The 25,556-nt window shown below is 43.3% G+C and overlaps 1 protein-coding gene across 2 annotated transcripts; it reads right to left on the reverse strand.

Moving 5' to 3' along the window:
* Positions 1-334: 334 nt before the first annotated feature.
* Positions 335-24,809, reverse strand: ZNF350 (zinc finger protein 350). 2 transcript variants are annotated; one of them, XM_010376543.2, is made up of 5 exons: positions 24,697-24,809; positions 11,849-12,040; positions 5,350-5,476; positions 4,952-5,047; positions 335-2,208 (listed from the first exon to the last, which is right to left on the reverse strand). In XM_010376543.2, the coding sequence occupies exons 2-5, from the start codon at positions 11,861-11,863 to the stop codon at positions 845-847; spliced, it is 1,602 nt and encodes a 533-aa protein (XP_010374845.1). In that variant the 5' UTR covers positions 11,864-12,040; positions 24,697-24,809; the 3' UTR covers positions 335-844. The 2 variants fall into 2 exon arrangements, with proteins under 2 accessions (XP_010374845.1, XP_030768969.1); XM_030913109.1 differs by lacking the exon at positions 24,697-24,809 and adding an exon at positions 12,148-12,736.
* Positions 24,810-25,556: the final 747 nt, after the last annotated feature.

A 25,556-nucleotide genomic window follows, 5' to 3' on the forward strand; every position in this document is an offset into this window, starting at 1 on the left:
CCACAAAAATTAGCAGGGAATTTGTAATCTCTTGGAGAGATAAGACCTGGGCATAAAAAACAAAACAAAACAAAACAAAACCTCATTTTTGTACTCAGGTGCTTAAGTACCATTAACAGCAGTCCTTCTGCTACTCCTTGAACAACAAATGATTGTGTCCCCTGGACACAGTTACTCCATGTTCATTTCACCTAATGTAGATATTTGCATCCCCTGACTAGATTAGCTGAGTGTAATGATACCACTTAAAATTAACCCCACAAACTCTCTGGGAGACCACAGACTTTTTCTTCTTTGACCTCAGCTTCTGGAACAGGACACAGTACAAAGGATATAATTTTAAAATATTTGTTTAATGAAACAAAATGACTAGTTTCACAGATCCCTCTGCATAATATAAAGTTCTGAAAGTTTATGGTCCTGGTTTTCAATTAATCCTTCACACTGGTCTAAGGAAACTGAATTGACACAAATGCATCCCACATCCCACCATTCCAGTATTAGCCCTTTCCCACCAACCGCCCCTTATGGGGTTTTTCAGTCACTGCAACACCCCCGATACCAATTCTTTCATCTCTTGTAAAAATTCACAGTACTTCATTTCCTCCACTTCAAAGTACTTGGGCTTCCTTTACTCATTTATTTGACACAATAGAGCAATTGTTGTGTATGTGTTTAGGCTAACATCAGATTTTGCCTGTGCATCACAGCATACATTTAAATAGGATGAGTTTATCAGGCTTTCTCTGCCTTATACATTTTCTCTCAGTGTATGCTTTTCAGCCACATAATGAACTACAAATTTTTGCTCCACCCTTTTTCCACATAGATCTGAGTTCTCTTCCTATGAGTTTTCTGTAACATAAAATAAGACATAATTGATCACGGAAGGCACAACCACATTCACCGCATTCACAAGGTTTCTGTCCTGTGCAAATCCTCTATCATCTCCTGAGGCTGCACATCTGACCACTGGCTGTCCCACAAGGACTATGTTCCTGTTTGCCAGGAGGCTGCTGATGTTTAGTGATGTCTGAGGGGCCACGGAAGGCACTTGTGTAGTCACCCCATTAGCGGAGTTTTTCTCCTGCATGACATCACTGGTGTGTAATAAGCTGTGCTTCTCTGCAGGAGGATTTTCCACCTTGACTGCATCTTGTTTCTCCCTTGTGTGTATTCTCTTATGCTTAACCAGGCACGACATATACGCAAACGCTTTCCCACACTCGTTGCAGCCATAGGGTCTCTCTCCTGTATGAGTCCTTTGATGGACAATGAGCTTTTGCTTTGTGCTAAAGGCCTTCCCACATTCACTACATTCAAAGGGTTTCTCTCCTGTGTGAATTCTTTGATGTTTAATGAGACCTGACTTCTGAGAACAGGATTTTCCACATTCACTGCACACAAAGGGCGTCTTTCCTGTGTGAAATCTCTGATGTGCTATGAGGCAAGTCTTCTGAATGAAGCCTTTTCCACATTCATTGCATATATAAGGTTTCTCACCTGTATGAATTCGCTGGTGTACGATGAGATTTCCTTTCTGGATGAAGCCTTTTCCACATTCACTGCATATATAGGGTTTCTCTCCGGTATGTGTTTTCTGATGTATGTTGAGCCGTGATTTCTTGAGAAAGGCTTTGCCACATTCAGGGCATTCATAAGGTTTTTCTCCTGTATGAGTTCGCTGATGTTCAGTGAGCATGAACTTTCTGGAGAAGGCTTTCTCACATAGACTACATCTGTGGGGTTTCTCTCCTGTATGCATTACCTGGTGATCAGTTAGCCAAGACTTCTTGATGAAGGCTTTCCCACATTCACTGCATACATGATGCTTCTCCAATTTTCGTGTTTTCTGATGCTTGGGACTGATGAATTGGGACTTAGTGCTGATGAGTTTTTGACTTGCAGGGAATTTAATTGCAGTATGAAGTCGTTCATGGTTAGCATGAAGAAAGGAGTCCCCATTTCCAGTAAACTCAAAACAGTTCTTTATTTCATAGCCTTTGCTCTTATTAACTAAAGTTAAATCTGATTTCAAACTTTTTCCATGTAAGTCAAATATATCATGATTTTGCCCTAACAGAAACTGACTTTTGCTGCAATGAACGATATTTTCAAATGCATCTTGTTCATGACATTGTTTCCTTCTGTTCACTAGGCTTTCACTATGCAAGCGCTTCAGCACATGATCATCAACTTTCCAGATTTCTAGAAAGAAAAGAACAAAGATTTCCATCATTTTGATTTGAGGTAAAAGTCTGTTTTCGTTTTTTCATTTGTTTGTTTGTTTGTTTTTAGATGGAGTTTCACTCTGTTGCAATGCTGCAATCTCAGCTCACTGCAACTTCCGCTTCCCGGGTTCAAGCAACTGTTCTGCCTTAGCCTCCCAAGTAGCTGGGATTACAGGTGCCTGCTACCACGCCCGGCTAATTTTTGTAGTTTTAGTACAGACGGGGTTTCACCATGTTGGCCAGGCTGGTCTCAAACTCCTGACCTCACGTGAGCCATTGTGCCCAAAGGTTTTTTTTTTTTTTTTTTTTGAGTCGGGGAGATGGAGTCTCACTCTGTCGCCCATGCTGGAGTGCAGTGGCACAATTCCGGCTCATGACCAAACTTGTTTTGTTTTGCTTTTTTTGCGGGGGAGACGGAGTCTCACTCTGTCGCCCAGGCTGGAGTGCAGTGGCACAATCCCGGATCACAGCCTAAGTACTTTTTTTTTTTTTTTGCGGGGGGCGGGGCAGAGACGGAGTCTCACTCTGTCGCCCAGGCTGGAGTGTAGTGGCACAATCCCGGCTCACTGCAACCTTGGAAGCGATTCTCCTGCCTCAGCCTTCCATGTGGCTGGGATTACAGGCACGTGCCACCACATCCAGCTAATTTTGTATATTTAGTAGAGACAGGGTTTCACCATGTTAGCCAAGTTGATCTCAAACTCCCGACCTCAGGTGATCTGACCGCTTCGGTCTCCCAAAGTGCTGGGATTACAGGTATGAGCTGCTGCACCTGGCCCCAAAGTATTTTTTTAAATGCCTTGATGTGAGGTGTCTCTTTAGTCATAACCGTATGACCTGAGTGTAAATAAAACTACATGTTTAATGTTCCTTGCACATTGGCAAAAAATAATAGTATAAACAAACTAAAAGGTGAAAGCAGTTAGCATAAAAACAAGGTTAGATCACTAATAATGAATAAAGACAGATTTGGCTGCTTTCTAAATGTGCCTTGCAAAACAAAGACCTTAAAAATACAAGCAATTCACTGTGACCAGCAGACCAGAGGTTGCAAGGCCATTTCATCCAAAGAACAGATCCATCCATTCCACATCCTCTTAGTGAATGATCACCATGTACCAGGTATGGTGCTAGTGTTGGGGATAGGCATGAGAATCGCTTGAACCCAGGAGGCAGAGGTTGCTATGAGCCAAGATCACACCATTGCACTCCAGCCTGGGCACACAGTGAGACTCTGTCTCAAAAAATAAATAAATAAAAATAAATAATAGTAAGTAATTTTTAAGGGAATGAGTCAGGGAAGTAATCGTATGTGTGGAACACACCGGGGAGGGTTTAGGAAAGAAGATGGAAATCTCTTTGTGAGCAGGATGGTATTGTATCACAGAGATCACTGAAACGAGAACTTTGACGGGTAACATGGTTTACTGGGACTTAATGTCATCAGAATATAACAGGGAAAAAAACAAAAGCAAATTATTATTATTTTTTTTTTATGAGGCGGAGTCTCGCTCTGTCGCCCGGACTGGAGTGCAGTGGCCAGATCTCAGCTCACTGCAAGCTCCGCCTCCCGGGTTTACGCCATTCTCCTGCCTCAGCCTCCCGAGTAGCTGGGACTACAGGCGCCCGCCACCTCGCCCAGCTAGTTTTTGTATTTTTAGTAGAGACGGGGTTTCACCGTGTTAGCCAGGATGGTCTCGATCTCCTGACCTCATGATCTGCCCGTCTCGGCCTCCCAAAGTGCTGGGATTACAGGCTTGAGCCACCGCGCCCGGCCAAAAGCAAATTATTAAACACAGAAAGGAATCAAAGGGAAGTAGGGCAGGAGTTATGACCTGGTTTAAGCTGGCCTTGGGAATGCAGGATATTTTAAAAAATGACTTTTTTACTTGAGATTCATCATGACTAGCAGATACCTTTAAAGAAGAGAGCTCTTCAGACAGGTAATGCCTGGATGGCCAGGATGTACAGGAACAAATGAGAATACAAACTTAACAGGGGTTTTCTTGGAGGAAAGATGATTCTAGTTCTTTGCAGTTACTAGGAACTCAAGGGAGAGTTGCCATCAAATAAATTACACAGAACTAAAATCTGTGTTAGGTAACAACCGGGAGATGTCAGTTTGGGACTCTCCTCCAGGGAATGGAAGGCGCTTAACTTACTAGAATGAAGGAAACTTTGAAGAGTGAAGGGCATAGATGAGAAAATGGAAAACGGGGCCTTTGGAGAACCTAAGAATAAGGAAAAAGAGAAGCCAAGGAAGCCAACGCACAGTGAAAGCCCAGTTTACCCTGAGGAAGCCACTATCACATCCAACACAGCGGAGGTGTTAGGAGGGAAGGTCAGCATTAGTCAAGGGGCATGAAGGGGTGGGAGTTCGAGAAGTTTCCTCTTTGGAGAGAGGCCTGGAAGGTGGAATTTCATAACAAGAGAGGTGGAAGGACATGAAGAAGGGAAATACTTGAAACCCGAGGAAGAAGAAAATTATGCAGGCAAACAAAAAATATGTAGATAAAATAAAGAATCAGATCTCTGAAGAGATAAAGGGATTTTTTTTTTTTTAAACTCTAAATTCCTACAAAGACACAGGTCTCACACTGGGAGAGAGATGAGTAGAGGAACTGTTTACATATCCTCAAACCCCCTTCACAGCTGTGTTGCCTTCTCTGACCGACTTAGAATGTGACTTCCACAGCCTTCTGCCTTGTGGGTTCTCTCACCTGAACAGGCTCCACTGTGGATTCCATCTTCTGTTGTCCATGGTGGTTCTCCTTGTTCCAATTTGAAGAATACATCCGGTTTGCTGGCTTGATACCCTGTTCGTGGGAAATGACAGAGGACTTAGACATATCAAATTGGGCTGGCAATGTCAAGAGGAAGAATGCTACATTTCAGGAAACTTGAGTTTCTTAAAATATGGAAAGTTTAGTTTCATATCTGTAACATCAAGGTTTTTCTCTCACAAGAGGGTAGATTACACCATCTTGTGTGGGGGCAAGAGAAGGATCTGAGAATCTAACACTTCAGAGTACTGGAGGCATTCCAAAGAGGTAAGCATCTGAGAAAGGAAGGCCACTGACTGGGCACCCTCTGAGTGACACAGGGCAGCTGTCCTCACCCACTGCCACCAGGTTGCTATAGTTCTCCAACATCACATCCCGGTACAGGTCCTTCTGAGCAGGGCCCAGGAGCTGCCACTCCTCCCAGGTGAAGTCCACAGCCACATCCTCCAGTGTTATGGATTCCTGTAATAATAGTCCTGTTTAATAAAGTCATGTCTTTTTGATGATATGGAAGAAATGCTAAAGTTTTTCTGCTCATTTCCACTCTACAGGCTGTGTGTTTATACCAAATAGTTGTTGTTGTTTTTCTTTAAATACATTGTGGAAGAAGTAAAGTCCTAATATAATATTATGTCATTGTATATTCAATTATCCTCCATTCCCCCATGTGGGGAAAGAAAGAGAGATCAGACTGTTACTGTGTCTGTGTAGAAAGAAGTAGACATAAGGAACTCCATTTTGTTCTGTTCGAAGAGAAATTCTTCTGCCTTGAGATGTTGTTAATCTGTAACCCTAGCCCCAACCCTGTGCTCGCAGAGACATGTGCTGTGTTGACTCAAGGTTTAATGGATTTAGGGCTGTGCAGGATGTGCTTTGTTAAAAAGGTGCTTGAAGGCAGTATGCTTGGTAAAAGTCATTGCCATTCTCTCATCTCAAGTACCCAGGGACACAAACACTGTGGAAGGCCGCAGGGACCTCTGCCTAGGAAAGCCAGGTATTGTCCAAGGTTTCTCCCCATGTGATAGCCTGAGATTTGGTCTCCTGGGAAGGGAAAGACCTGACCGTCCCCCAGCCCGACATCCATAAAGGGACTGTGCTGAGGAGGATGAGTGAAAGGGGAAGGCCTCTTTGCAATTGAGATAAGAGGAAGGCATCTGTTTCCTCCTCCTTGCTGGGCAATGGATTGTCTTGGTGTAAAACCCAATTGTGTGTTCTATTTACTAAGATAGGAGAAAACCGCCTTAGGGCTGGAGGTGAGACATGCTGGTGGCAATACTGCTCTTTACTGCACTGAGATGTTTGTGTAAAGTCAAATATAAATCTGAACTACATGCACATCAAGGCACAGCACCTTTCCTTAAACTTATTTATAACACAGAGATCTTTGCTCACATGTTTTCCTGCTGACCCTCTCCCCACCATTACCCTATTGTCCTGCCACATCCCCATCTCCGAGATGGTAGAGATAGTGATCAATAAATACTGAGGGAACTCAGAGACCAGGGCCAGGCGCAGGTCCTCCGTATGCGGAGCACCGGTCCCCTGGGCCCACTTTTCTTTCTCTATACTTTGTCTGTGTCTTATTTCTTTGCTCAGTCTCTCCTGCCACCTGATGAGAAATGCCCACAGGTGCGGAGGGGCCGGCCACCCCTTCATCCCAATTGGAATTTTCTATAAAGTGTGGAAGTTAAATCTTGCTAACCTAAAAACAACATATTTACACATTTTATATATGTAAATATATATGAATGCATGTACATATATTTGTTTACATAGATGCAGACAAAAGACATATATACAGTCATCCTTTAGTGTCTGTAGGGTATGGGTTCCAGGACCTCCTGAGGATGCTCAAGTGTCTGATATAAAATGGCACAGTATTGGTCAGGGACAGAAGATCACACCTGTAATCCCAGCACTTTGGGAGGCCAAGGCAGGAGGGTCACCTGAGCCCAGGAGTTCAAGACCAGCCTGGGCAACATGAGACCCCGTCTGTACAAAAAATTTAAAAATTAGCTAGGTGCAGTGGTGAGTGCCTGTGGTCCCAGCTACTTGGGAGGCTGAGGCAGGAGGTTCATTTGAGCCCAGGAGTTAGAGACTACAGTGAGTTATGATCATGCTACAGAACTTCAGCCTGAACAACAGAAAAAGACTCTGTCTCTAATAAAATAAAATGGAAGAGTACTTGCAGATTTGCATGTAATCCACGCACATCCTCCTACATACTTTTTTTTTTTTTTTTTTTTTTTTTTTTTTTTTTTTTTTTTAAACAGAGACTCACTCTCTCTCCCAGGCTGGGGTGCAGTGGCATAATCTCAGCTCACTACAACCTCCACCTCCCAGGAGCAGGCAATTCTTCTGCCTCAGTCTCCCAAGTAGCTGGGACTACAGGCTGTGCCACTACACCTGGCTAATTTTTGTTTTTTGTTTTGAGATGGAGTTTTGCTCCTGTTGCCCAGGCTGGAGTGCAATGGTATGATCTCAGCTCACTGCAACCTCTGCCTCCCAGGTTCAAGCGATTCTCCTGCCTCAGCCTCCCAAGTAGCTAGGATTACAGGTGCCTGCCACCACACCCAGCTAATTTTTTGTGTTTTTAGTAGAGATGAGATTTCACTATGTTGGCAAGGCTGGTCTCAAACTCCTGACCTCAGACAATCCACCCGCCTCAGCCTCCCAAAGTGCTGAAGTTATAGGAGTGAGCCACCATGCCCAGCCCCATATACTTTAAATTATCTTTAGATTACTTATAATATCTAATACAATGTAAATGCTATGTTAACAGTTGTTATACTGTATTGTTTAGGGAATCATGACAATAAAAAGTCTGTGTGTGCTCAGTTCAGACGCTTTAAAAAATATATATTTTCAATCCTCGGTTGAATCCATGGATGCAGAAGTCATGGATATGGAGGGCCAACAATATATCACAAATCCAGGCCTCCTATTTTTCTGATGGACTAATTATAAATTGAGGGTTCCCATGACCTTCTCCTTGACTTTGATAATTTTTCAAGGAGGAGAAAATCAATGGATTTTCTTGATTGGAAATCAAGAATGGAGAAACAATATCCAAAGATCTAACACTGAAAATTTTTCAGAACTGATTAAACACTCCAAACTTCAAACTCAAGAAATCCAACAAGTTTTCAACCAAGAAGTCTACATGTAGACACAACAGATTGAAACTAAATTACACCAGATACAAAGGGGAGACTATAAAAGCATCCAGAGACCAAAGACAGGTTACCTACAAAGGAGACAAAATTTTCTGACAGCTGACTGCTCCAGAGAAATCATTATAGCCAATAAATATTGGAACAATAAGTGTTAAGGTCCTCAGCTCTTGAACAACACAGCCCAACCCTGAAGACCATTTGGGACTGAAAGGCATGGCTGGCAAGGGACCTACAGCCCTGTAATAGTGACAATTAAGACTGCTTATCAATGAATTGTCAATCTCCTGTCTCAGGATGCCTTTAAAGAATACTGCTGGGTGGAAAATTGAGTCATTGAAGACCCAGGGAACAGCAGAAGGTATACTCTATACTCATTTTATTATAGAGGCCAGTGAACACACTTGACAGATGATATAAGTACTTAATCCTGGTTGGTTTACCCATTTTAAATTATTTATGTGAGATATCTATTTGGTAAAAAGTAAAGTGACAGTCCTACCTCAATCCACACTCAAAAATAATTTACTATATGACAGATCTATGGCAGGCAGATGGCTCAATGAACTCCACCCTCCCAGTGTTCACACCTTTATGTAGCTCCCACTTGCAGAGAGCCAAAGGCCCATGGGACGTGACCAACTCAGTATTCCACTGGAGGCTATATGATCAAACAGCAAACTGTTTATCATGAATGCAGGATGTGAGTAAACTCATGATTGCTCCTGCAGACAGAAGGTTTTCTGGAGGCAATCACACCCTGGCGCTGAGGTTATCTACTGCAACATCTAGAGAATGCAGTCTTGTGAGTCTACTCTGGACTGAGCAGCTGACCCCTTCTTCCACTGCGCCCCACTCAACTATCTCTTTTGCCTAAAAATACGGAGGGCTGTGTAAAGCTCAGAGCCCTTGTCCACTACAGGCAAGGTACCCTCTGACTCCTTCTTCCAAATATACTCTTTTGTCTCTTGTCTTTTATTCCTGTGTTCGCCACCCTTTGTTCCATCCCCCTAGGTCCATGCAGGTTACAAGTGGCGCCCAAACAGGGACAGAATTGGGTGCTCTACACCCTCTCCTTGAGCATGGACTGGCCTAGTGACTTACCTCTATTCAGAAGAATATGGCAAAGGCATTGGAATCTCACTTCCTTAATTAAGCTATATGTGTTTAAAACAATTATTCAATGATAATTGTTAAAGCACAGTAAGGAAGACTTTATTCAGGGACATTATGATAGGCATATAGACAAATGTAATGGGATTTTGCAGTGGTAGAGGGTGACTGAACTCAACTCTAAATACAGCAAAAGCAAGTGGGAATTTACAGCCAAGGAGCAGAGAGTCAGTAATACAAAATTACCAAGAGGGCCAGGTGCAATGGCTTATGCCTGTAATCCCAGCACTTTGGGAGGCCAAGGCAGGAGGATTGCTTGAGCCCAGGAGTTCAAGAGCAGCCTGGGCAACACAATAAGACCCCATCTCTATTAAAAAAAAAAAAAAAAGAAGAGGAAGAGGAGGAGGAGAAGGAGGAGGAAGGAAGAAGGAAGAAGAAGGAGGAAAACAAGAAAGGAAGAAAGAAAAAAAGCAGAAAAGTAAAAGTAAAAAATAAAAAAAGCATAGTCAACCCAACCCTGCCACCCACACACACACACACACACACACACACACACACACACGTTTATGACTTTTTATCATTTTTCTTTTCTTTTTTTTTTTTTTTTCTGAGATGGAGTCTTGCTCTGCCGCCCAGGCTGGAGTGCAGTGGCCGGTTCTCAGCTCACTGCAAGCTCCGCCTCCCGGGTTTACGCCATTCTCCTGCCTCAGCCTCCCAAGTAGCTAGGACTACAGGCACCCGCCTCGTCACCCGGCTAGTTTTTTGTATTTTTTAGTAGAGACGGGGTTTCACCGTATTAGCTAGGATGGTCTCGATCTCCTGACCTCATGATCCGCCCGTCTCGGCCTCCCAAAGTGCTGGGATTACAGGCTTGAGCCACCGCGCCCGGCCTCATTTTTCAAATTAAATACTTGATTCTCTCCCAACCCCCAATGGTAACAAATGCATTTTTTTTCAAGTATCACTATAAACTGATGGAATTTTATACAATGAATGTTCTTCCATCATTTGCAATCATTGGTCTTTGGATGCTCAAAGTATAGCATCTGAGGCCAATGAAGAGTCCCTTCAAGTTGGCTGCTATGTTCTTTGAAATATGATTCTATCATGTAAAAAACAAAAATATATATATCATAATAGATATGTTTATGTCTACAGATAGATTCATATAAACTCATGCTTTTATTAATACATACATAGACACAGATCCACACACAGATACAGTGACAGGAAGTAAATATTACCAACCATTTACAGAAGGGGATTAGGAAGAAAATATATGAAAAGGGAACTTTTTCTTTCTTTCTTTTCTTCAATTTTATTAAACAGAGACAGGGTCTCACTAGATTGCTCAGGCTGGTCTCAAACTCCTGAGACAGGCTGAGATATGGCCTTGTGGGAAGGAAAAGACCTGACCGTCCTTCAGCACAACACCCGTAAAGGGTCTGTGCTGAGGAGGATGAGTGAAAGAGGAAGGCCTCTTTGCAGTTGAGATCAGAGGAAGGCATGTGTCTCCTGCTCGTCCCTGGGAATAGAATGTCTCAGTGTAAAACCCAATCGTACATTCTATTTACTGAGATAGGAGAAAACCACCTTATGACTGGAGGTGAGACAAGCTGGTGGCAATACTGCTCTTTACTGCACAGAGATGTTTGTGTAAAGTCAAACATAAGTCTGGCCTACATGCACATCAAGGCACAGCACCTTGCCTTAAACTGATTTATGACACAAAAACCTTTGCTCACATGTTTTCCTGCTGACCCTCTCCCCAGCATTACCCTGTAGTCTTGCTGCATTATCCTGTAGTCTTGACACATCCCCCTCACTGAGATAGTAGAGATAGTGATCAATAAATACTGAGGGATCTCAGAGACCAGTGCCGGCATGGGTCCTCCATATGCTGAGCACCAGTACCCTGGGCCCACTTCTCTTTCTCTATACTTTGTCTCTGTGTCTTATTTCTTTTCTCAGTCTCTCGTCCCACCCGATGAGAAACACCCACAGGTGTGGAGGGGCTGGCCCCCTTCATATTCCATAGTGGTACATAAGGAATCCTTCAAGAAACAGCCACGGGAAACCTGCATCTGCATTTATAAGAAAGCTGCTGTTCTGGACACCATCCGCCACATCATCTGTAGGAAGAACCACTGAAGAAATTTCCTGAGACCAAAGTGCCATGAAATAATGGCATCCCCCCAGGAAGTAATCTGTTTTATATTCAAAACCAGGACATACCATGTAAATCATGATTGTCTTGTGATATTGGCTGTCAGAGATATTAGATGCAGGCTGACAGCTAATATAACCCACAGGATCTTCCAGCCATGCATGATGTCACAAAATTCATAATTCAGTGTTAATGCTGTGAACATTATCTTCCTTATCCTACTATTTTGCATGATATTGAGTTTAAAAACTAAGCTCATTTATCTCCAGATCCTGCTTTGTGAAATTTATGCTTTTTATATTAGTGAGATAGATGTGTATAGGCTTCTACAAATCTATTATGGAACAAAGGAAAGAATAAAACAAACCATAAGTCAGTTACCTGGGCCTGGATCATTTTCTTCTGTTCTTGGAAAACAGCATTCAACCGGGATGGTCTGTCTTTGTATCTTCTGGAGTTCTCTTCAGAAGTCTCAGTCTTCACTCAAGTGTGCCCCTAGAAATGGTGATACCCAAATCCACTTCCTCCCTCTTCGGGTGATGCTTTTTCTCCTGAGGAGTCAGTACCTGTGGGCTGAAGAACAAATTCGATGTAAGTGGTACATTTTCTCTGGGCCCAGATACTGTCACTGCTCCTAGGCACTCATCTTAAAACAATGCTCCCAACATAGTTAACTATACCTTTATTTGGAGCCCCAGAAGATTTTATCCCTCTGGCCAATAATATCGAGGATTCTTATTGTGGTGGAAATATGCCTTTCCTCTGTGACGTTTCTGTGAAAGGACTGTGAAGGCATGCAGGAAATGAGACCCACCATAGCACCATGCCTCAGGAGCTGCTGAACTCTCAGGCAGATTAGTTTTAGAAAAGAGACAATCAGCAAGAAGAGGAGCTGGTCTGTTTTCGTTTAAATCCTGTGTGTTCACACACCTCTTCAAAAGTCTTTGTACATACACCCTGTGAGGACATGTACTTCAGTTTGAAAGCCAATGTACTGGGCAAATCATCAGCATTGTCATAAAAACAGTAGTGACAATATTTTGGGAGGTTTTAAATACATAAATAGCTAAAATACACAATAATTTACTGGATAAATTAGGTGGTAAATGAAGTTGATGTGCTCTAAGGTTTCTGTAGAATGGAAAAGTCCTAATTAGCAGAAGAATATGACAAAGGTTGCACACTACATGTAATCTCTAGTGTTACAATTAAAACTACTAAGTCCAGGCACAGTGGCTCAGGCCTGTAATCCCAGCACTTTGGGATGCCAAGGCGGGCAGATCACTTGACATCAGGAGTTTGAGACCAGCCTGGCCAACATGGTGAAACCCCATCTCTACTAAAAATACAGTCATTCCGGAAGCTGAGGTAGGAGAATCACTTGAACCCGGGAGACGGAGGTTGCATGAGACAAGACTGTGCCATTGCACTCCAGCCAGGGCAAAAAGAACAAAACTCTCTCTCTCTCTCTCTCACACACACACACACACACAAAACAACAACAACCTAGTAATTGTTTTAAAGTACATAATTTCCAAGCCAACAAAAGGGGGAAAAATAATAGTAAGAAAATCATCCAAAAGAAGAGAATCAAAAACAGAGAGCAAAAAGAGCAAATACAACGCATTTAGATAGCTGTTTTAAAATAAAATGTACTAAGAAAATTACATTACATTAAGAATTTATGCTAAGTAAAAACAGAACATGGATTCCAGTTAATTACCTTAAATATAAATGCCTCAAAACTGTTAGAATGGATTAAAAATTAAAATCGAATAACATCTGGGTTTTTAATTTTTTTTTTGTTTTTAGATGGAGTCTTGCTCTGTTGCCCAGGCTGGAGTGCAATGGTGCGATTTTGGCTCACTGCAACCTCAGCCTCAGCGTTCAAATGATCAAATAGCAAACTGCTTATCATGAATGCAGGATGTGAGCAAACTCACGAATGCTCCCGCCGACAGAAGGTTTGCTGGAGGCAATCACTCCCTGGCACCGAGGTTACTACTGCAACATCTAGAGAATGTAGTCTTGCAAACCCTACTCTGGACTGAGCAGCTGACCCCTTCTTCCACCCCACCTTCTCACTATCTCTTTTGCCTAATAAATATGGAGGACTGTGTAAAGCTCAGGGGCCTTGTCCACTAGAGGCAAGATGCCCCCTGATCCCTTCATACATATATACTCTTTTGTCTCTTGTCTTTATTCCCACGTTCGCCCCCCTTTGTTCAGTCCACCTAGGTCGAAGCAGGTTACAAATGGCAACTCAGAACAGGCACTCCAAGGACACCCAACTAGTGGCGTCCGAACATGGGACTTCAAGGATGTGAATGAAGGTCTGCTGGAGCAGGGGAACTGAAATGGACAAGGTGAACGGGGAACCCGCGATGAGTCTGCTGGCAGTGGATATAAGGTCAGTGCCCTGAAGAGGCACTGGGAACAGTGCTTTAAAGAAGTACTGGAAAATTTTCTGAATCAGGGTAACAAGGGAAAGAATCTGTCTACTGAAGACAAACATTATGTGCAGTTGCTTAAAGTTCTGTCGAGGCAGTCTGGAGCTCAGGTTAATTCGCAGACACTAACTAACCTCCTGCAGAAGCCACAAAAGGTTATTATGCATAACCCATGGTTTCCACAGGGAGGCGCTCTTGATGTGGAAAAGTGGGACAGAGCAGGCGAAGAATTAAAACAGGTTCATCAAAAAGGTTTTAAAGTTAATTCTTCTGTTTTATCTACTTGGAGTTAGTTCCTACTGTACTTCTGCCATTATCTCATTATTATTCTGCGGGACAGCAGGCTGAATCTAAAAATCTGAAAGAATCTGTTACCCCACCCACAGTTCCAATTGAAAATAAAAAAACAGGAGAGGGAGGATAAAAATTGGCCTATACGGCCTACTCCAGTTGCAGAAACATCTATACAGCCTTCTTCGGTGGCAGAAATAGAAACCCCAATACAAAGAATTTTATGTTCTGCTGTCATAGCTCGAGAGCCCTTAGGACCTTGTGCTTTTCCTATTTCCATAAGGCCTGATCCAAACAATCCACAGCAGGTTATTCATGAACACACCCCACTGGAGTTTAAGTTGCTGAAGGAATTAAAAGCGAGTGTGGGAAATAATGGCATACAGAGCCCATTCACCTTAGGATTGCTGGAATCTGTGTTTGGTGCTATGTGTCTTTTACCCTTTGATGTGAGACACTTGGCGTGAACTTGCTTGTCTACTAGTGCATATCTGACATGGAATTTAAAATGGCAAGAAATGTGTGCAGACCAAGCTAAACAGAACCGTGTTGCTGGATATAGAGACATTAAAGAGGATACGCTGTTAGGTATCGGCCCTTATTCAGACCTAGAACATCAAATGGCACTCCCTGATGCTGCTTATCAGCAGTGTGCACAGGCCGCTAAACACGCCCGGGCCACAATCCTGAAGAGGGAGTCGCAGCACGATCTTTTTTATATATCATGCAAGGGTCACAGGAACCCTATGCACAATTTCTTGCAAGATTACAAAAGGCAGTGAAGCATTAGATTCCTCGTACTACGGCTGCAGAAATGCTAACCTTAACTTTAGCTTTTGAGAATGCAAACGTGGATTGTAAACGTGCACTGGCACTGGTGAGGGGTACAAAAATCTTGGGAAATTTTCTCAGAGCTTGTCAGGATATAGGAACTCAGTTTCATCAACCTGCAATGTTAGCATAAGCAATGACTAATTTAGCAGTTGACAAATCTAAAAGGAGCCAAGGGTCAAACCCTAAAATGGGAAAATATTATAATTGTGGAAAAACTGGACATTTAAAAAAGGAATGCTACCAGATCTCAGGACAGAAAGGATATCACAATGCAGTTCACTCCCCCAGCAGAAAAAACACCAGGACTCTGTCCTCACTGTAACAAAGGAAATCACTGGGCTAACTAGTGCTGCTCAAAATTTCATCAGAATGGCACCCCACCCCCACCGCCGCCCGCTCCCCCCGCCCCCGGCCGCAAAGGAGACAGGGGCCTGGACCCGGGCCCTTCAAACAATGAGGGTATTCCCAGTGCAGATCACAACCCGCTTTCAGGGATGCGTTCCTGGAGGCACATTGACTCCCTCAACCCAGGAACACCAGGAAGTGCAGGATTAGATCAACCCACCAGAGAAAGAATCACATTAGTTAGGGAAGACAAACCTATCAAAGTTCCCACTGGTATTTGGTGAACTTTACCAACAGGACACATGGGACTAATTTTAGGCAAAAGCCGCCTTAACTTGCAAGGCATCACTGTAGTCCCAGGAGTGATAGACTCCGATTATGAAGGAGAAATTCAAGTAGTTTTAATGTCACAAGATCTTTGGGTTTTTGAACCAGGAGAATATATTGCTCCATTATTGCTTATTCCCTGTGAATTACACCCTTCCCCACGAAAAGAGAAATGAGGAAATAAAGGGTTTGGGAGCACAGCTACACGGGAAATCTATCTATGCCAACCCATTGCCTCTAATAGACCTACCTGTGTAGTACAAATTAAAGACATTTTATGGGCTTATGTATACAGGAGCTGATGTGTCAGTAAAATGTACAGGATGGGCACATCAAACATTACACTGCATGTTGAAAAGACTAAAAGGGGGTATAGGAGGCCAGCTACCACCTCAATCAAAACTATACTTAGCCTTATTTACTTTAAATTTTCTGACTCCTGGTACGGATGGTAAGACTCCAGCAGAAAGACATTGGCAACTGTTGGAGGAAAAGAGGAAAGTTTATCCGAAAGTGTTATGGAAATCCCCATAAGAAGGACAATGGAAAGGCCCAGTGGATTTACTGACATGGGGATGAGCATATGCTTGTGTTTTACAGGAGATGGACAAGCCATGTGGTGCCCTCAAGGTGCGTGCGACCATGGAATGGGAGACTGGAGGGACCCAGGTGGCCAACCATGGGCCCAGTCCCTCCTATACGAGCCATGAGTCAGCTAAGCCTGAGTGCAAAGATGGAGAGAAGGCCGACTGGAGTCACGATGACATCAACCCCCATAACGTGGGGACAACTCAAGAAAACCACGTAGGAAGCTAAGAAACTACTGGAGTGTCAGGGATAGGCAAAAACCCCTGATTCCACGTTCTTGGCCATGCTAGCCATAATGTCCTGTGCGGTATGTTTTCCCTGTGCACAGGCAAAAACATATTGGGCATATGTTCCCATCCCCCAGTAGTACGGCCTGTACTTTGGAGCTCACTCCTCCCAAGATTTATCACGATCAGGGAGAGTCAGCTCCAGGACCCCTCACTCCCCCTGACATAGAACATTTAGACTCTCAGAACAATGTCATTAATTACACCGCTCCACTGGAAGGACTCCCTTTGTGTATCACCACAAAGATGTCGCTCAGCCACAGCTGTCTTACAATTCAAGCTCAAACATGGTTGAGTCACTACGGAAAAACCATGCACTTATTAAGTCTTGGTTGGGTTAATGTAACTGGTGTGCTAACCAACCATTCCCCATCCAGTCGCCCTAACTGTGCTGATTATACAGAATGGATTCTATTCAATAGTTCCTACCCCACTCCCTGGACCCAGCATCTTGGTCCACTGACTAGTAAACAATCTATGCTAAACTGGAGACATTGTGGATTGGGGACCTAAAAGTCAATTAGATGGAAAAGGTGAAAGTCAGAAATCATGGCACAAACTTCGCTGGCATTGGTGGCAAGCTTTTAATGCTTCTTCTTTATACAACACCAGGATCCAATTCCAGTCATCCGCTCAGATTGCTTGGCATGGAGCAGGCGTTAGCCCACCTCTTCCTCAGTGGCATTATCTGGGGAGGAAAGGACCAGTTCAAGAAACGATATGGAAGGCAGCACTCCCGTTTATGAATGGCAACATCTGGATTGGAACACTCAAAATAGCAATAGTAAGCGACACAGTCTTAATGTTGCATTTGTAAGGCATATCACCAATTTACAGTTTGTGTTTTTAATCCTTATGTCTTTTTGGCACCTAAGAAGGACCAGCTCCAGATAAACAACACCCAGTTGACCTGTAAAGCTTGCCAGTTGTATCACTGCATTAATCATAGCACATTGCGAACACATAATATCTCTACATTGATGATTTTTAGGTCGCATCCCTGGGCTGTGGATTCCTGTTGATCTGTCGGAGCCATGGGCTGCCACACCTGCTTTGCATTTTGTGAGACTTCTAACTCAGCTTACTCATTGTGTCCATAGAGCCTTAGGCATGATAATTTTTGCTATTGTTTCCTTGGTCACACTAATAACTTCCGCTGTGATATCTTCTGTAGCTTTGCATAATTCTATTCAAACAGCTCAGTATGTGGAGAACTGGACATGCACAGCCAACCAAGCGTGGTTACTTCAGAATAAAATTAACACTGAGTTACAAACTGAAGTGGCAATGTTGAAATTCACGGTTCTGTGGTTAGGGGAACAAGTACAAAGCTTGCAGTTGCAGCAATTGTGTCATCATTTTAATCACACTCATATTTGTGTAACCAACTTAGAATACAACCAAAGTGAGTACCCATGGGACCTCGTGAACGCTCATTTGCAGGGAGCTTTCACATCCAACCTCACTTTTTTTTTTTTTTTTTTTGAGACGGAGTCTCGCTCTGTCGCCCAGGCTGGAGTGCAGTGGCCGGATCTCAGCTCACGGCAAGCTCCGCCTCCCGGGTTTACGCCATTCTCCTGCCTCAGCCTCCCGAGTAGCTGGGACTACAGGCGCCAGCCACCTCGCCCGGCTAGCTTTTTTTGTATTTTTTAGTAGAGACGGGGTTTCACCGTGTTAGCCAGGATGGTCTCGAACTCCTGACCTTGTGATCCGCCCGTCTCGGCCTCCCAAAGTGCTGGGATTACAGGCTTGAGCCACCGCGCCCGGCCTTCCAACCTCACCTTTGATATTGGTGAATTACAAAACAAAATTCTTGATTTAAATAGGCAAACTCAAGAATTTCAGCCTTCTTTAGAAGACTGGACCAAATTCCAGGAAGGCCTGGAGAACCTCAACCCTTGGACCTATCTAAAGTACCACAGTAACATCTAACATGTAGTTCTTGGAATAATGTTGTTTCGTCTCTGTCTTCTGTTCACAGTCTGTAAAATCGGATGGACTGCCAATCGGAGAATGAGAGCTGCCCAGCCTGGCCTTACATTCTTTCAATTAATACATAAACAGAAAGGGGGCTATGCAGGGAGCCAAAAGCCCCAGGGACGTGACCAACTCAGCATTCCACTGGAGGCTATATGATCAAAGAGCAAAGGGTTTTCCATGAATGGAGGATGTGAGCACACTCACAACTGCGCCTGCGGACTGCTCCCGCCGACAGAAGGTTTGCTGGAGGTAATCACTCCCTGGCACCGAGGTTATCTACTGTAACATCTAGAGAACGCAGTCTTGCAAGCCTGCTCCGGACTGAGCAGCTGACCCCCTCTTTCACCCCCACCCCCCACCCTTCTCACTATGTCTTTTGCCTAATACGGAGGGCTGTGTAAAGCTCAGGGCCCCTGTCCACTAGAGGCAAGGTGGCCCCTGACCCCTTCTTCAAAATATACTCTTTTGTCTCTTGTCTTTATTCCCGCGTTTGCCCCCGCTTTGTTCAGTCCCATAGGTCCATGTGGGTTACAGCCCGCCACCACACCTGGCTATTTTTTGTATTTTTAGTAGAGATGGGGTTTCACCATCTTGGTCAGGCTGGCCTTGAACTCCTGACCTCATGATACACCCACCTTGGCCTCCCCACATGCAGTTATTATAGTTGATATGTCTGAAACAAAATGATATGGGAAGTTTGAGAATAAAAGGTTGGAGACAATATGTCACAGAGAGAGTAATGAAAGATAAATCTGTTATAACTATATCTTAGACAAAACTGACCAGAAATCCTAAAGAATTATCAGAGAGAAAGAGAAACAATGCTCACTGAAAAGAGGTGCGATTTGGCTCTTCATTCATAGAAATACTTCACATCTATACCCCTAACAACAGTCTTGAAATGTATACAGCAAAAAATAGAACCAAAAACAAGAAATAGAAAATTCAGACTAAAAGGAGACTTTAACAGACCTCTCCTAGTAACTGACAGAACAAACAGACCATCAACAAACAAAATAAAATTTATAAATGAGAAAGAAATGAAACTTTTAATCTGAGGAATCTGACTCCCTTTAAATTATCAGGTCTAGAGAGGCATTAAAATGTGACAGCAGTCTTTCTGATAGGGGTTCCCCTGAAAAAAAAAAGAAAAGAAAAAATTAAAAACTAAAAAAAAAAAATGTAATGTGACTACAGTCACATCTCATTTCCCCCTCAAGCTAAATAATCATCTCTTAAAGCCACTTGTATGTAGGCTCTAGACGAACTCACACCAAGTAGCCATAAAATGCCATTCACTGGAAATGATAACTCATAAAACCCCATAGTTAACAATGTATAGCCAATCACTAATTGATGTTATTTCTGTAAACCAATGAGAATTCTTGCCAAACAACTTTATGTCAGCTCATGATTTGTTCCCTCTTGCCTTTAAAACCTGCTTGTAACAAAATCCTAACAGAGCACTTACGAAGGCAACCTGAAAGCATTTTCCCAGGCAGCTGTCCTCATTTCGGCTCAAGTAAACTCTTTAAAATTATATTTTGTGCAGTTTCCTCTTTTAGGTTGACATAAACAATATCATTTAGAAGAACTCAAATATATTTTTAAAATTAGAAATACTGAAATAAATTTTAACAGTTTTAAATAAATTCAAAGATGTACTATAAAGATGGGCTGGAAAACGAAGCATTTTTAAAATATCAAGTCTCCCGGGCCGGGCGCGGTGGCTCAAGCCTGTAATCCCAGCACTTTGGGAGGCCGAGACGGGCGGATCACGAGGTCAGGAGATCGAGACCATCCTGGCTAACATGGTGAAACCCCGTCTCTACTAAAAATACAAAAAACTAGCCGGGCGACCTGGCGGGCGCCTGTAGTCCCAGCTACTCGGGAGGCTGAGGCAGGAGAATGGCGTGAACCCGGGAGGCGGAGCTTGCAGTGAGCTGAGATCTGGCCACTGCACTCCAGCCTGGGCGACAGAGCAAGACTCCGTCTCAAAAAAAAAAAAAAAAAAAAAAAAAAAAAAAAAAAAAAAAAAAATATCAAGTCTCCCAAATCTACAGATTCAATGAAATCACAGTCAAAAATCCCAAACTGATAATGAATAGTTTAAATAGCTATAAACTTTTTTTTCAGTTTGAAAAAAAGTTAGAAGACTTGCCATATCAGTTATGAGGACTTATAAAGGTACCTTAATTAGGACAGCACAATATTAGTACAATAATGGACAAATAGGACAAAGGAACAGAATAAAATCCTTATAAGTGGAATTAACCACATATAGAGACTCAATGACAACGACAGCACTACAGGGAAGTGATAAAGGCTGTCTTTTCAATAAATAGAACTGAGGGTGCTGTGGCTCGTGCCTGTAATCTTAGCACTTTGGGAGGCTGAGGCAGGTGTGGGGGAAAGAAACAGAGATCAGACTATTACTGTGTCTATGTAGAAAGACGAAGACATAAGAAACTCCATTTTAATCTGTACTAAGAAAAATTCTTCTGCCTTGAGACACTGTTAATCTGTAACCCTAGCCCCAACCCTGAGCTTGCAGAAACATGCTGTATTGACTCAAGGTTTAATGAATTTAGGGCTGTGCAGGATGTGCTTTGTTAAAAATGTGTTTGCAGGCAATATGCTTGGTAAAAGTCATCGCCATTCTCCAGTCTTGAGTACTCAGGGACACAATACACTGCGGAAGGCCACAGGGACCTCCGCCCAAAAAAGCCTGCGTATTGTCCAAGGTTTCCCCCACTGAAGAAAGCCTGACATATGACCTTGTGGGAAGCGCAAGACCTGACCGTCCCCCAGCCCAACACCCGTAAAGGGTCTGTGCTGAGGAGGATTAGTAAAAGAGGAAGGCCTCTTTACAGTTAAAATAAGAGAAAGGCATCTGTCTCCTGCTCGTCCCTGGGAATGGGATGTCTCAGTGTAAAATGTGATCGTACATTCTATTTACTAAGATAGGAGAAAACCACCTTATGACTAAAGGTGAAACATACTGGCAGCAATACTACTCTTTACTACACTAAGATGTTTGTGTAAAGTCAAACATAAATCTGGGCTATGTATACAAGACACAAGACCTTTCCTTACACTTATTTATAACACAGAGTCCTTTACTCACATGTTTTCCTGCTGACCCTCTCCCCACCATTACCCTATAGTCCTGCCACATCCCCCTCACAAAGATAGTAAAAATAGTAAGCAATAAATACAAGATAACTCAGAGACCAGTGCCGGTGCGGGTCCACTGTATACTGAACACCGGTGCCCTGGGTCCACTTTTCTTCCTCTATACTTTGTCTCTGTGTCGTAGTTCTTTTCTCAGTCTCCACAGGTGTGGAGGGGCAGGCTCCCTTCAGGCAGGTGGATCACTTGAGGCCAGAGTTCGAGACCAGCCTGGCCATCATGGTGAAACCCCGGCTCTACTAAAAATACAAAAAGTAGCCGGGCAAGGTGGCGCATGCTGGTAATCCCAGCTACTCGGTAGGCTGTGGCACAAGACTCACTTGAGCCCAGAAGGCGGAGGTTGCAGTTGAGCCAAGATCGCGCCACTACACTCCAGCCTGGGCGACAAGAGCAAGACTCTATCAAAAAAAAAAAAAAATCAATAAATGGTACTGGAGATGGGGACAGAAGGTTAAACCCCCCCTCACAACATACACAAAAACCATTTAGGATCAACTGTCAATTTCAATGGTAGAAACATATCAATAAAGCTTTAAAGAAGATTAATTTAGGAGAATCTCTCAATGTTATTAGGGTATGGCCAGATATTTTAAGGTCACATAAAGCACCCTATAAAGCAAACTCTATTCTGCTAGGGGAACAACCACTTTAGAAAACAGTTTGACGCTTATTTTGACTGAAGTTATACACACCCTATGAAGCAGCAATTTTACTCTGAGGTGCGCATCTAGGTATATATCTCTGCCTCCCCCAAATGAGAGCACATATGAACCAAAGGACATTTACACAAATTTTCACAGATGCATTATTCATAATAATACAAGGTTTAGGCAATACAAATGTAATTAATAATAGAAAAAACCTGCTATATTTTACATAATGGAACGTGATAGAAAACCTATTATACTTTTGGCCCAGCCTGCAAGAATGCTTTTTATATTTTTAAAGGACTGTAAAACAAAAAGCAAATTAGCATATGCAAGAGACCATATGTAGCCTGCAAGCCCTAAAATATTTACTGTAAATTTGCCTGATCGCTGTCATTGAGCAAAGAAAATATACTCAGATGCAACAGGAAAGACCCTCACCAATAATGAGTAAAAGAAGGCTGACACAAAAAAACAATGATGTACAATTCCATTGATATATAGAGTTTACAACAGGCAAAACTGTATTAACTACAGTGATAAATAATGATTAATTATATAAAGAAAACCCTCAAATACTTTTCGGTGTGAGGATGGAAAAAGGCTCACAGAACACCACTGGTGTGCTAACCATGTTCTATTTCTTGACCTGGGCAATGATTGCTTATACATATATTGCCTCCATGATAATTAAATTGTACATTTAAAATATATAAATCTAGAAAAATTAACAAAGTAAAGGAAGAGATCAACGATACCAAACACTTTACCTCCAGGAAAGGTGTTAAAACTCCAGACAATACAATGGGTGAATGTCCACTAACACTCTATTTTCCTACTTTGTATTGGAAAGTTGAGCCAATGCATTAAGATAAGAATGAATTACAAGCATTACAAAGTAAGACAGAAAATTAAGGTTATTCTCAGGCGATATGGAAAACGAGATTCAAGAAATTACATATTTAAAAAAGAAAATGCTCCCTCAGAAACTCCCAGGCAGCTTTCCGCATATATAGTTGGCTAGAATTGCACCATATGCCTAAGCTCATTTCCATGTCAAACCTATCACTAGCAATGGCAACTGCAATCACCAAGATTGGCTAAGACCAACCAGGCCTTACTAAGAAACTGGGATTTGGGTCACCTAGCCCGGGGATGAATACTTCACAAAATGGAGATTCTGATAAGAAAGTGTGAATATAAGACGGGCAAGCACCACTGTCACTATATATTAAGAAGTGAAGGCTGGGCGCGGTGGCTCATGCCTGTAATCTCAGCACTTTGGAAGGCCGAGGCGGGCGGAACACCGGAGGTCAGGAGTTCGAGACCAGCCTGGCCAACGTGGTAAAACCCCGTCTCTACTAAAAATACAAAACTAGCCGGGCGTGGTGGCGTGCGCCTGTAATCCCAGCTACTCGGGAGGCTGAGGCAGAAGAATTGCTTGAACCCGGGAGGCAGAGGTTGCAGTGAGCCGAGATTGTGCCACTGCACTCCAGCCTGGGAGACAAAAGTGAAACTCCGTCTCAAAAATAAAAAATAAAATAAAATAAAGAATAAAAGAAGTGAATGCAGAAGTTGGCAAAATTTTCGATTTTGCCGGCCATGAGGTCTCTGTCACAACAACTCAACGCTGCCTTTGCAGTCATAGACAATATATAATTGGAGGGTATGACTGAACTTGACCCCCCAGTGTGTAAATAGCCACTTCAAGGATCAGAAGAGTAGATACATGGTTTCGAACTAATGCTGGGGGCTGTGTCGCCTTTTGCCCCAGTAACCAAGGTTCAACCTAAACCCAGAACCCAAGGCTCCAAAGTCTTGAAAGCTTCAGCCCTCACAAGCCTTTGTACAACAGACACTGGCCCCATGCCTCTTCCTCATCCGAACCACAGACCAGACACTCTCCAGTGAAGGACATCCTCCCCGACTCCAACATCACTGAGTCCCAAATTAAATCCTGAACCCGAAGCAGACGCTGCATCGATCCTAAGCGCCACCTCCATCCTTTACAAGCAGAGTGATCCATAACTTGACAGTTAGGACACGGTCGTTGATCACCACAGACCCTTAGTCACTGTACTCACACCAAAGGCACGCGGCCCACAGACAGGGGGATCACAGACTCCCACCAGGTATCTCCCAAATGGCTGCACCCCGGCGCTCCCCGGTCTTCCTGCGAAACACTACGTGGTCCAGGATACACCACGTCCTCAGACCTCCCAAACCTTCCACTGAGACAAAACCTGAACTGGGACAAAAAACTTTCAGAGACAAAACCACACACTGACCTCTATTTTCTCCAGATCCACAAGGAAGGCCTCAACGTTACACTTCCGTAAACTGCTTCTACTTCTGGAGTCCTCGCACAGGTTTATGGTCCACCTACGGCGGCCGAGAGGAACCTAAAATGTTTAAAAGAGCAAGGACAACCGCATTTACGGCGTTTCCTAGGCTGTAATATGGCCGCGCCCATAGCCGTGGCTCCATGACGGCAGCCATGTTTGAAAATCGGACGTACAGAGGCTATGGCAGTTTTTGAGCCAGCAGCCAGGGAAGATGAGAAGTCACTGAAATCGCCTCATTTCCTGGCACTTAAAGTCTTGCGAAAAGGGGCAGATTTTCAGAGACTCAAGCTTTATCAGGCAAATATGGGGCAAGCTAAATTTCCTTTAGCACTTTGCCATCCACTTGGTTAAATTAAAAAAAAAAAAAAAGGTTTTGAAAAAGACAAGTAACAGTGCAGCCAGGTGTGGGTATCCCAGAGAATGAATTGGAAATGGAAAAGCTAATGTATCAGGTAGAAAGGGAAAAGGCAATACATCAGGTAGGCAAACACCCACGGGAAAGCGTCTGGCGAAAAACAGCTTGCAGGAAGAGGTTTTTAAGAACAGAAAAATAGTAAGTATTCGGGGTGGGGGTGAAGAAAGAAAAAATAATTATAATTTTCTTGAGGTGGAGTCTTGCTCTGTCCTCAGGCTGGAGTTCAATGGCAAGATCTCGGCTCACTGCAACCTCTGCCTTCCCGGTTCAATCGATTCTCCTGCCTCAGTCCCCCTAGTAGCTGGGATTACAGGCACGCGCCACCACGCCCGGCTAATTTTTGTATTTTTAGTAGAGACGGGGTTTCACCATGTTGGCCATGATGGTC

The sequence above is a fragment of the Rhinopithecus roxellana genome, chromosome 12 (genome assembly GCF_007565055.1).
Source record: "Rhinopithecus roxellana isolate Shanxi Qingling chromosome 12, ASM756505v1, whole genome shotgun sequence".
NCBI lineage: Eukaryota > Metazoa > Chordata > Mammalia > Primates > Cercopithecidae > Rhinopithecus > Rhinopithecus roxellana.